The following is a 9,688-nucleotide window of genomic DNA, read 5'->3' on the forward strand; positions in this document are numbered from 1 at the left end:
AAGAGGGTGGTGTGAGTTCAACTAAAAGGATATTCTGCTACTCCTGGGATATTTTTATGAGAGGATCATAACCTTATTGTCACCTTGCCATACTAAAATGGTGTAAAAAATATAAAATCATAGAACTTCTGGAAGTAAGCAGCAGCCTTAGAGGTGATCAAGTGAATCCAGTTGCTTCACTTTTCAGATGAGGAAATTGTCACGAGAAAAAAAAAAAAGTGAATGACTTGCCCAAGGCCATTCAATTACTCAGTGGCATAGTAAAGCTATGATCAAGGACTCAGGTCCACCACTTTCTTCACGAAGTCACAGAAATAGCCTTGCTAATCTTAAAACTATGTGCCAAACATAACCTAGGACGTGCAAATTTGTGCTCGAGGTCTACGTTTCTCAAACACCGTAGCAATAACACACAAACCAGAGGACTCACATACACATTCCCCTCCCCATGACTTCATCTCTTCTCCCAATCTTGGAATGTAGGTGATTGAGTTATTAGCACAAATACAGTAATAACCTTGAATCCTTCTGATTAAACTTCGGAATTTTAATATTAGTAAGATTACTGCCTTGAACACTCCTCGGGGTGAATTGTGACAGGCCAGTGCATTGTGACACAAGATTGAATACTGTTGTTCAAAAACATAAATAGTTGCTACAGGTGCAGCAAATGGTGTGAATACAGGAATCCCATTCACAGTACTGAGGATCACATCTGACGCTGTCCCCAGACTCCGGTAAAGCGGCTTTCACCAGGAAATAGACACTGTTAGACTGAACAAGTTTCAACCAGCCTCAAGGAGAAGAAGCAGGTATTCTCTCTCTGGGACCTTCTCAAATCTGGACAAAAGGCTAAGTGCTGAGAATGAATCTGAAAATCCCCTGTGGGAATGGTGTCTGAATTCCATGCCACGGTTCTGCTCCTCGGTGTGGCCTTGCATCCTTATTTATTCACTCCAGCATTTTTAAGTGCCTCCTATGTACCGGGCTCTGGGGATCCCAAGTTGAGTAAAATAAAATCACTGCTCTGTCAGTCCCAGGATCTCTAAAGTGAAATGCACCCCCCACCCCTGTCCCCAGGGAAGGTGAAAGCACTACTCCAGGACAAGCCATTGAGCAATGAGAAGAAAATGAAGAACTCTGATTAGTAATTATAGTCTCATCTTTTTAACTTCTACTTTCATGATTGTAATTTTCTGTATAACTACAGAGGTTTTTGGTTCACATGCTCCAGCAATTAAGAATAGGTGAACAAACGCTTAGAGACCACGGAACTAGTCTCCTGATGTGTAACTGTATCTCAGTAAAGCTGCAATGGGAGAGCAGACTGGAAGTACTTGGAAAAAGACCCTAGGTGATCGCAACATGTCCCATATATGATCGACTGGAGTGTGCAAACCTGCAGCACTGGCCTCGCTTCATACATTGCTTTTGAGAATCACTGAATGAGCTAGTTTCCCCATGAGTAAAATGCAAATATGTTGTTCTTGAAAACCCTTTTAGAGAGGGTGGTTATATATATTTTTGAGGGTGAAATGAGTACTAAGGAGAAATAAGGAGTCACCAGAATGTACGATCACTCTACCTCCAGGTCACAAATCTAAGAAAATAAAACACATTTGCACACCACCAAAGCTCAGAAAGTGCTAAGATAATGCTAGTTTAGGCACTCTAATTGAGACTGGTACCAATTATTTTTCTGTTTCCTAAGCCATGACCACTAACTTATTCTAAGGCCCAAAGTTGAAGATACAGCATTTCACCACCTTCAGTGAGTTCTACCAGAAGATGCTTTGGAGAGAGGAGTATGCTCTCATAAAAGTGTGATTATTTCTCTGTGGTTTTAGATACTAATGTAAAACAGCCCGTTTCCTTATAGGACAAGTCTACTCACTAAAATGTGAGGAATCTGCTAAACAAGGTCTTTACAACTGGTCAAAATAGTAAAACTGTGCTTTTCTATTCTATGCAGAGCCTTGCAAGAGGTTCAGGTAAAGGGACCCTTCTTTCTGCATTTCTTTCTGCACGAATTCCCTAAACGTTTCTAGAGAACTTGGGGAAAAATTAGTCCCATTTCCTCTCCACAGGTCTTCTTTCTCTTGATTCAATCAATTCCTGCTCAAACTTTCCCACTTAATGTAACTTTATGAACAAAATGCTCTTCACTGCAAAGTTAACTTTTTTTTTAATGACAAGTTAAACTTCACTATACTGAAAAAAAAAAACAACCTCAAATACATAACTAAAACTAACCTGAGACAGGAAAAATAACAAATGGGGAGGGGAAGGCTGAAGGTAGAAGAATGAAACAGGTTCCAAGACAACAGGCCTCGATGCTCACTAAAAGTCCATCCTGAGAGGGCAAGCGGAACACCTTTGCCACCACCCACCTGGAAATACAGCAATGCTCCTGCCTGCATAAAGAAGATTTCTTCACAGGGTCCTTTAAAACTGTCTATTTCTAAGAGGTCCCTTCCACTACAGGTAAAAGGAAATTCCCTCTACCCTAGGGCCCCTCAGGATCCCTTCCTCTCTCATACGTTTCTTCGACTGCTCCTGATTTAAGCATTCAGCTGGCCACCCAACGCAAGAAGCAATAAGAACACAAAAACCCTACCCTGTTCCTCCTCTATCCGTGGCCTTTGCCACCACCTCCACAACCTAGTTCAGATTCCTCTTCTTTTCTCAAGGGAACGTCTAAAGCTCTCAAGTCCGTTTTAGCAGGGCGATTTTGGAAGTCTGAAACATTTCAGTGTGTCTCTCGATCTCAGGCAGCTCAAAAGAAAAGATCTGCTGGCTGCGTGAAGGTGCATTAGAAACCTGCTGCTACCTTGCAGCCTGGGCTGAGCATATGCTCCGGAACTTGCTTCTCTTCCAACATCCTGCACCTCAGGTCAGCATTCTTTCTTTAAAAGGCCTTGTTGGGTAAGAGCATGTCCACCAACAGAACCCTGTAATTCTCCCTTGTTTTCTCGGACTACCCTGCGTGCTGCAGAAGCCTGGGCGTTAGTGGGGTAGTCCCGAGTGGAACTGGGCCGAGGTAGGTGCCGGGACGCACTACCTGGATGGGGCCAAATTGGAAGGAGATTCGCCCTGACTGAGGTACAGGTGTTTCTTCTCCCCACATGCTGGAACCCAGGAGGCTCCAGGTGCTTCCCCACGAGACATGCCTCGGTATGCAGACTGAGGCCAAGTTCTCGGCGCCCTCAGCCCCGCCAGTGGCGGAACTCCTGCCCGCTGAGCGAGGGCCCTCATGAGAAGGGAAGGTCGCGTGGACAGGCTGCCAGGGGCAAGCGTTTTTAGATTACTTCCTTCTTCTTGGCCCCAGATGCACTTGTGAGTTGGGGGTGTGCGCGGTGGGGTGGGAGGGTGCTTGTGCCCAAAAAGTCTGGGAACGAAAGCTACTGCTGGCTCGAACCCGGACTAGCAAAGTGCGGAAAGCCCGTGGCACAGGAGTGGGTGCCAGGCAGCCCGCACGCAGGTGACCGGCGGACCCCCTCCCCAGGCCCGGGCGGCGGCGGGGCGGGGTGGGGTGGGACTGACCCGTGGCTCCGCCCCGCGGCGCCCCCCGCTGGGCCCCGTCCCCCCCCCCCCGCCCCCCGCCCGCGTCCCCGCCGCCCGCACTCACAGCGCTTGGGTGAAGGCGCTGAGCCCCTCGGGCACGGCCGTCAGCCCCTTCCCGGAGCAGTCCACCCGACGGTCGCCGTCGCAGCTGCAGGGCGCCGCGCAGAGAGGCGGCGCCGCGCCGCTGGGCCCGGCCGAGCCGAGCAGCCCCAGGGCGAGGAAGCAGAGCAGCCCCAGCGGGCCCGGCATTGCTGCGGCCGCCTCCCGCGCCGGCCTCTCCCGCGGCGCTGCTCGCTCCGCTGCCCTCCGATGTCCCCCGCCGCCCCCGGGCAGCCGGCCTGCGGGCTGCAGCGGGGGTCTCTTCCTCGGCGGTCCGCGCGGGCTCGGCCCCTTCAGGAGTCCGCCGCAGCGGCGCAGGGACGCGGCGCTCCGGAGTTTCGCCCTTCCCGCTGCTCCATGGACGCGCAGAGGCAGCCCCGCTCCTCCGGCGGCTCAGGCCAGCCGGGCCGGCCCGGCGCAGCGGCGGGGGCCGCGCTCTGCCATCGCACCGGTCTCCCTGTCCCTGGCCTCTCAATGCAGCGGCTCTTCAAGGTTGCAGAGCGCAGCCTTCAGCCATGCCGGCCACTCGCCCCAGCCCCCGCCGTGGCTCTCGCACAAACACCCAGACTCTGGCTCGCTGTCTCCCAGCCGCGGCTCAATCTCTTCCCGTCCTTTTCCCTTCTAGGGTTGCACGCTCTGGTTCCCAAGCCCCCGGCCGCTGGCTTATGCAAATCACTTAGGTACATGCAAAAGTATCCCTTCTCCCGGAGCGCCATTGGCCCGGGGAGGTCTCGAGCTCATTACTATGCAGAGAGGAGAGCCGCCATTGGCCAAGAGGAGGACCAGAGGGGCGTGTTTCTCGGGCGTGAGTGACAAGGTGGTGGTGGTTGTGGTGGTGGTGGTGGTGGTTCAAGGCAAAATCTTGACTTGGCTGGATTTGTCTGGCAGGTTGTGGATTGAAGGTAGAAGGATAGTAGGACAAGGGGTCTAGTTTTTCCCTCCCCCACCCGTCTTTTTGTTCCTTCCGCAGAAATTGGATCTCCTAAATTGGATGACCTGGTAAGTAGAACTTCCCTCCAGCGTTCAGTTAAGTTTTAAATGACTCTCCGCTGTTCCAAAGGGCGAGGACGTCTGGAGCTCTGCAAACGGAAAAAAGATTTTGAAGAGGAGGAAAAAAGTTTCCCTCGATCTGACACACATCTTTGGGTTTTAGCTATACACTAAGTTAAAAGTGTACCCTCTCCAGTGCCTCACTTCACCTGGGATCTTTACACCTATCTTGATACACATTTGGTAGCTAAGTCTTAGCAATTCATTCTCCCCAGTCCTCTCTCTGTATTTGGTGTTTTTGGTGACTGCAAATTAGACTCCTTTCTCACGCACTTTAAAATCCTGAAACACAGGAATTTTGTAAAAGGTCAGAGAAAGTGATGTTTCTGAACACTGGACAATTTCCAAAACATCTGAGTGGGAGGTGACTACGGCTGAGAAGCCAGCAGCAACGTTGGTGTTAGGTAATTATCAGCATTCCCTCCTCTTCTGGATTTTGAGTCCCTGTGGCCTAATAGACCCCATGGAATCATTACCTGTACCAACTACGGCTTTAAAGGTACTTAGTTTCTTGCTCTCTGCCATGGCGTTGAGTCGTTTTACTCTATAATGGAGACATTTTTAATGAATACATTAAAACAAGCAGGATTCGGCCGGGCGCGGTGGCTCACGCCTGTAATCCCAACACTTTGGGAGGCTGCGGCGGGCGGATCACCTGAGGTTGGGAGTTCTAGACCACCCTGACCAACATGAAGAAACCCCGTCTCTACTAAAAATACAAAATTAGCCGGGTGTGGTGGCAGATGCCTGTAATCCCAGCTACTCGGGAGGCGGAGGCAGGCGAATTGTTTGAGCCCGGGAGGCGGAGGTTGCGGTGAGCTGGAGATCGCGCCATTGCATTCCAGCCTGGGCAACAAGAGCAAAACTCTGTCTCAAAAAAAAAAAAAAAAAAAAAAAAGCAGGATTTAAAAATAATTATCATATAAAGTTGACTAGCCATCGTATGTAAATAAAACTTAGGACAATGGAAACAGGTTGATGCAGACCTATAAGTTTAAAATGAAAAAATTTTATCATCTTTGTATTTGGGAGTTTATCTAAAAGATAATGTCAGGTTGGGCACATAAGTCACATACAGTAAATCTGTCTAGAAGCTAGAGAGTTAATAAATAAACATATGCCTTCATTTCAAGTTTTAGGAATGACATATCTCCTCTCACTGCAGGGCTGAAAGACAACTTAAAGACCCCCAGAAAACTCTGGTTTTATAGATAAGAAATCTGAGGCTCGAGAGAGAGTGTGTTCTGCCCAACATCATCACGGAACAGCTCCTGGGCTCCTGGCTCCTAATCTGGTGCTCTTAGAGCCTTCCCTAAATAGGCTTTCATCGTCTAAATCATTTCCATTATTTTCTAGCAACTTTCATGAACAAATGAAGTAAGGAAGAAATTGTAAAGTTAGTTTCTGTAATCGTTTCTTTAAGATCTCTTCTTTTTTTTTTTTGAAACGGACTCTCACTCACTGTGTCCAGTGGCGTGATCTTGGCTCACTGCAACCTCTACCTCCCAGGTTCAAGTGATTCTCCTGCCTCAGCCTCCCCAGTAGCTGGTATTACAGGTGCCCACCACCGTGTTTAGCTACTTTTTTTTTTTTTTTTTTTTTTTTTAGTAGAGATGGGGTTTCTCATGTTGGCCAGGCTGGCCTCAAACTCCTCACCTCAAGTGATCCACCTGCCTTGGCCTCCCAAAGTGCTGGGATTACAGTCATGAGCCACGGAGTCCGGCTTATATGCAAATCTTGATTAAAAATGCAGAATGATTTAGTAGGCCTAAGTGGGGCCCAGAAACCAGCATTTTGTTGCACAGCAAGTGAAAGTGACACAGGTGATTCATGAACCACACTTGGAGAACTTTATTCTTTGTCTTCAAATAATAAAATCTTATGGCTGAAAACTTAGGTGAAAGGAGAGATTTATATTTTGAAAAAAGGGGAGATGCGGATTTTACTAAAAAATAAATTCCTATTGTCTATTAGATGACAAATGTAAGAAAGGAAGATTCAAATTTGCAGCTTAGCCAAGAAGATAAAAGATCAGGAACAAAAGACTTGGGTAGGGAACAGAAAAGATAAGATATATTGAAGTGTTTGTATTTCTTATTTGGTACATTTTGTATGCTATGCATTAGAGATAAATTGGTCAATTAGTCTCCATCTCAGATAAGATGTCCCAAGAAAGTATAAAGACAAAAAACAAAAAACCAGTGATTAAGGTAATATCTCAGATAACTAGAGAAAAATGATCAGCTCTTAAATAAATCATAAGGACTGGAAAGATACTGAGATAAACCAAATAAAAATTGACGGCAAGCAAAAAATAATAGGGTCTCTGTCTACAGATCGGTTCCTCTTAAAGTTTTCATTGGTTGTGTATAAGTAAATTTGCGGCATCCACAGGCTAGATAAAAAATAGAACTGGTCTGCAACCCCTCTGCATACGTGGCATGGAGCTTATGGGCCATGAAGAAAGTACCCTATCGTAGTGATACTTGCCTTGGTGTCTTTGTGCAGAGCACACAGGACTTGTTGACTGATGGATAAGCTGGACTTCGGTTCTACCACCCCTTTACCCAAGAACTCTTGTAAACATAGAACCTGAACAAGTATATGCAGAGGCCCTACCTGTTGGGTGAACGGTTCAAGGTGCCCTGTTACAACAACAGCTCAGATACAGTGGGGGCTCTGAGTGCTGTAATGATTGACGGGATAAAAGTCCTCAAACATGTAGAATTTCACTTTTTATGAACTATTTCGACTTAGAAAAAGAGTTAACAGCAATCAGCTTAAGAAATATTACAAATGTAGTTGAAGCTCCCTTTGTACCATTCCCCAATCATATTCCTTTTCTTCCTCTCCCTGAGAAGTAAGCAGTTTCCTGAACTTTGTAGTTAATTCCCATGCATATTTTCATGCTTTTCGTATGCATGTATCCCTAAACAATAAACAGCATTGTTTTTCATATATAAATCAACATCATTGCGTACTGTTCTGCAACCTGCTTTTTCACTCGACCTGTGAGTGTAATCGACATTCACGAACTATGAGGCTTGTAACTTCATTTTCATTACTATATAATATTCCACTTAATGAAATGCCCAGTGTGTTAGGGTTCTCCAGAGAACAGAACCAATAGGATATATATAGAAATACAGGAAGAGATTTATTGTGAGGCACTGACTTATACAATTATGGAGACTAAGTGACAATCTTCCATCTACATGCCGAAGGCCCAGGAAAGCTAGTGGATTTGTTTTAGTCCAAACTTGAAGGCCTGAGACCCAGAGGAGTCGATGTTTTGGTCAAAGTCTGAAGGCCTGAGAACCAGGAGCAGTGAAGTCTGAGGGGAAGAGAAGACAGATGTCCCAGCTCAAGCAGAAAGCAAATTTATCTTTTCACTCTTCCACCGTTTTTTGTTTGTTTTTTTAAATGGTGTTTTGTTTTGTTTTGTTTTTGAGATGGAGTCTCTCTCTGCGGCCCAGGATGGAGTGTAGTTGTGTGATCTCAGCTCACTGCAGCCTCCACCTCCTGGGTTCAAGCGATTCTCCTGCCTCAGCCTCTCAAGTAGCTGGGACTACAGGCATGCACCACCACACCCAGCTAATTTTTGTATTTTTAGTAGACAAGGGGTTTCACCGTGTTGGCCAGGCTGGTCTTGAACTCCTGACCTCAAGTGATCCACCCACCTCAGCTTCCCAAAATGCTGGGATTACAGATGTGACCCACTGCACCCGGCCTTCCATTGTCTTTTTGTTCTATTCAGGCCCTCAATGGGATGCACAAGGGCATCTTCTTACTCAGTCTACTGAATCTCTTCCAGAAATACCCTCACAGACACATCCAAGATGTAATGTTTTACCAGCTATCTGGCCATCCTTTGCCCAGTCAAGTTGACACATAAAATTCATCATTATACTCAGTATTTATTTATCCATCCTCTTGGTTAAGATTATTTTTATTTTTTCTAATGACAATTCAACTATGAATATTTTTGTATATATTTGCTTGTTCATACATGTAAGAGTTTCTCTAAAATGTGTATATTTTCTTTAAATATTCATGTGTATATGTGTGTATTGTGTGTGTCTGGAAGTGGAATTGCTGCTGGGCACAGTGGCTCATGCATGTAATCCCAATATTTTGAAAGGCCAAGGTGGGAGGATCATTTGAGCCCAGGAGTTTGAGACCAGCCTGGGCAACATAGCAAGACCCCATCTCTACAAAAAATTTTAAAAATTGGCCAAGCTTGGTGGTCCACACTTGTAGTCCCACCTACTTAGGAGGCTGAGGTGGGAGGACAGCTTGAGCTCAGGAGGTCAAAGTTGCACCACTGCACTCTAGCTTGGGAGTGCATGATTGGACCATTGCCCTCCAGCCTGGGACAAGAGCAAGACCCTGTCTTAAAATAAAAAAAATAAAAAAAAAAAAAAAGCAGAATTATTAGGTTGCAGATTATGTGCATTTACCATTATTAGATGTTGTTGCTAAATTGCTCTCAAAAGTGCCTGCAGTTAGCTGTGCTTCCCTCAGAAGGGAATAACAACCCCTGTTACTCAACATCTTACCAATACCTGATATTGTAAGGCTTAAATGTTTACGAATCTAATGCATAGGAAATGAAATCTGTGTGGTATAAATTTGAGTTTCCCTGATTCCAACAGCATATTTTCATGTATTTATTGGACATTCTTGTGTGCTGTTCTATGCATTGCCCATTCATTTCCTTGGCCTGTTTGTTTTCCATTGGGTTGTTTATATTTGCTTTTATTGTTTTATAGTGGGGATCAGCAAAGGTTTTCTGTTAAGGGCCCAGTAGTAAATATTTTGGACTTTGTGGGCCATCTGGTCTCTGTCACAACTATTCAACTCTGCCATGCAGCACAAAAGCAACCATAATACAAAATAGATGTCATTGTATTCCAATAAGATTTTTTTGACAAAAACAGGTGTTGGACTAGTTCTGGCCCATAGGCCATAGTTT

At 45.8% G+C, this 9,688-nt stretch overlaps 1 protein-coding gene across 2 annotated transcripts in view; it reads right to left on the reverse strand.

Moving 5' to 3' along the window:
• Nucleotides 1–3,813, reverse strand: part of LGR4 (leucine rich repeat containing G protein-coupled receptor 4) — a 106,583-nt gene extending 102,770 nt beyond the window's left edge. For both annotated transcript variants that reach the window (XM_016920596.4, XM_016920595.4), the window contains exon 1: nucleotides 3,629–3,813. In XM_016920596.4, the coding sequence (XP_016776085.4) occupies nucleotides 3,629–3,813 (185 nt within the window). The remainder of the gene's footprint in view (nucleotides 1–3,628) is intronic.
• Nucleotides 3,814–9,688: the final 5,875 nt, after the last annotated feature.

This window comes from Pan troglodytes, chromosome 9, assembly GCF_028858775.2.
Source record: "Pan troglodytes isolate AG18354 chromosome 9, NHGRI_mPanTro3-v2.0_pri, whole genome shotgun sequence".
In the NCBI taxonomy this organism is placed as follows: domain Eukaryota; kingdom Metazoa; phylum Chordata; class Mammalia; order Primates; family Hominidae; genus Pan; species Pan troglodytes.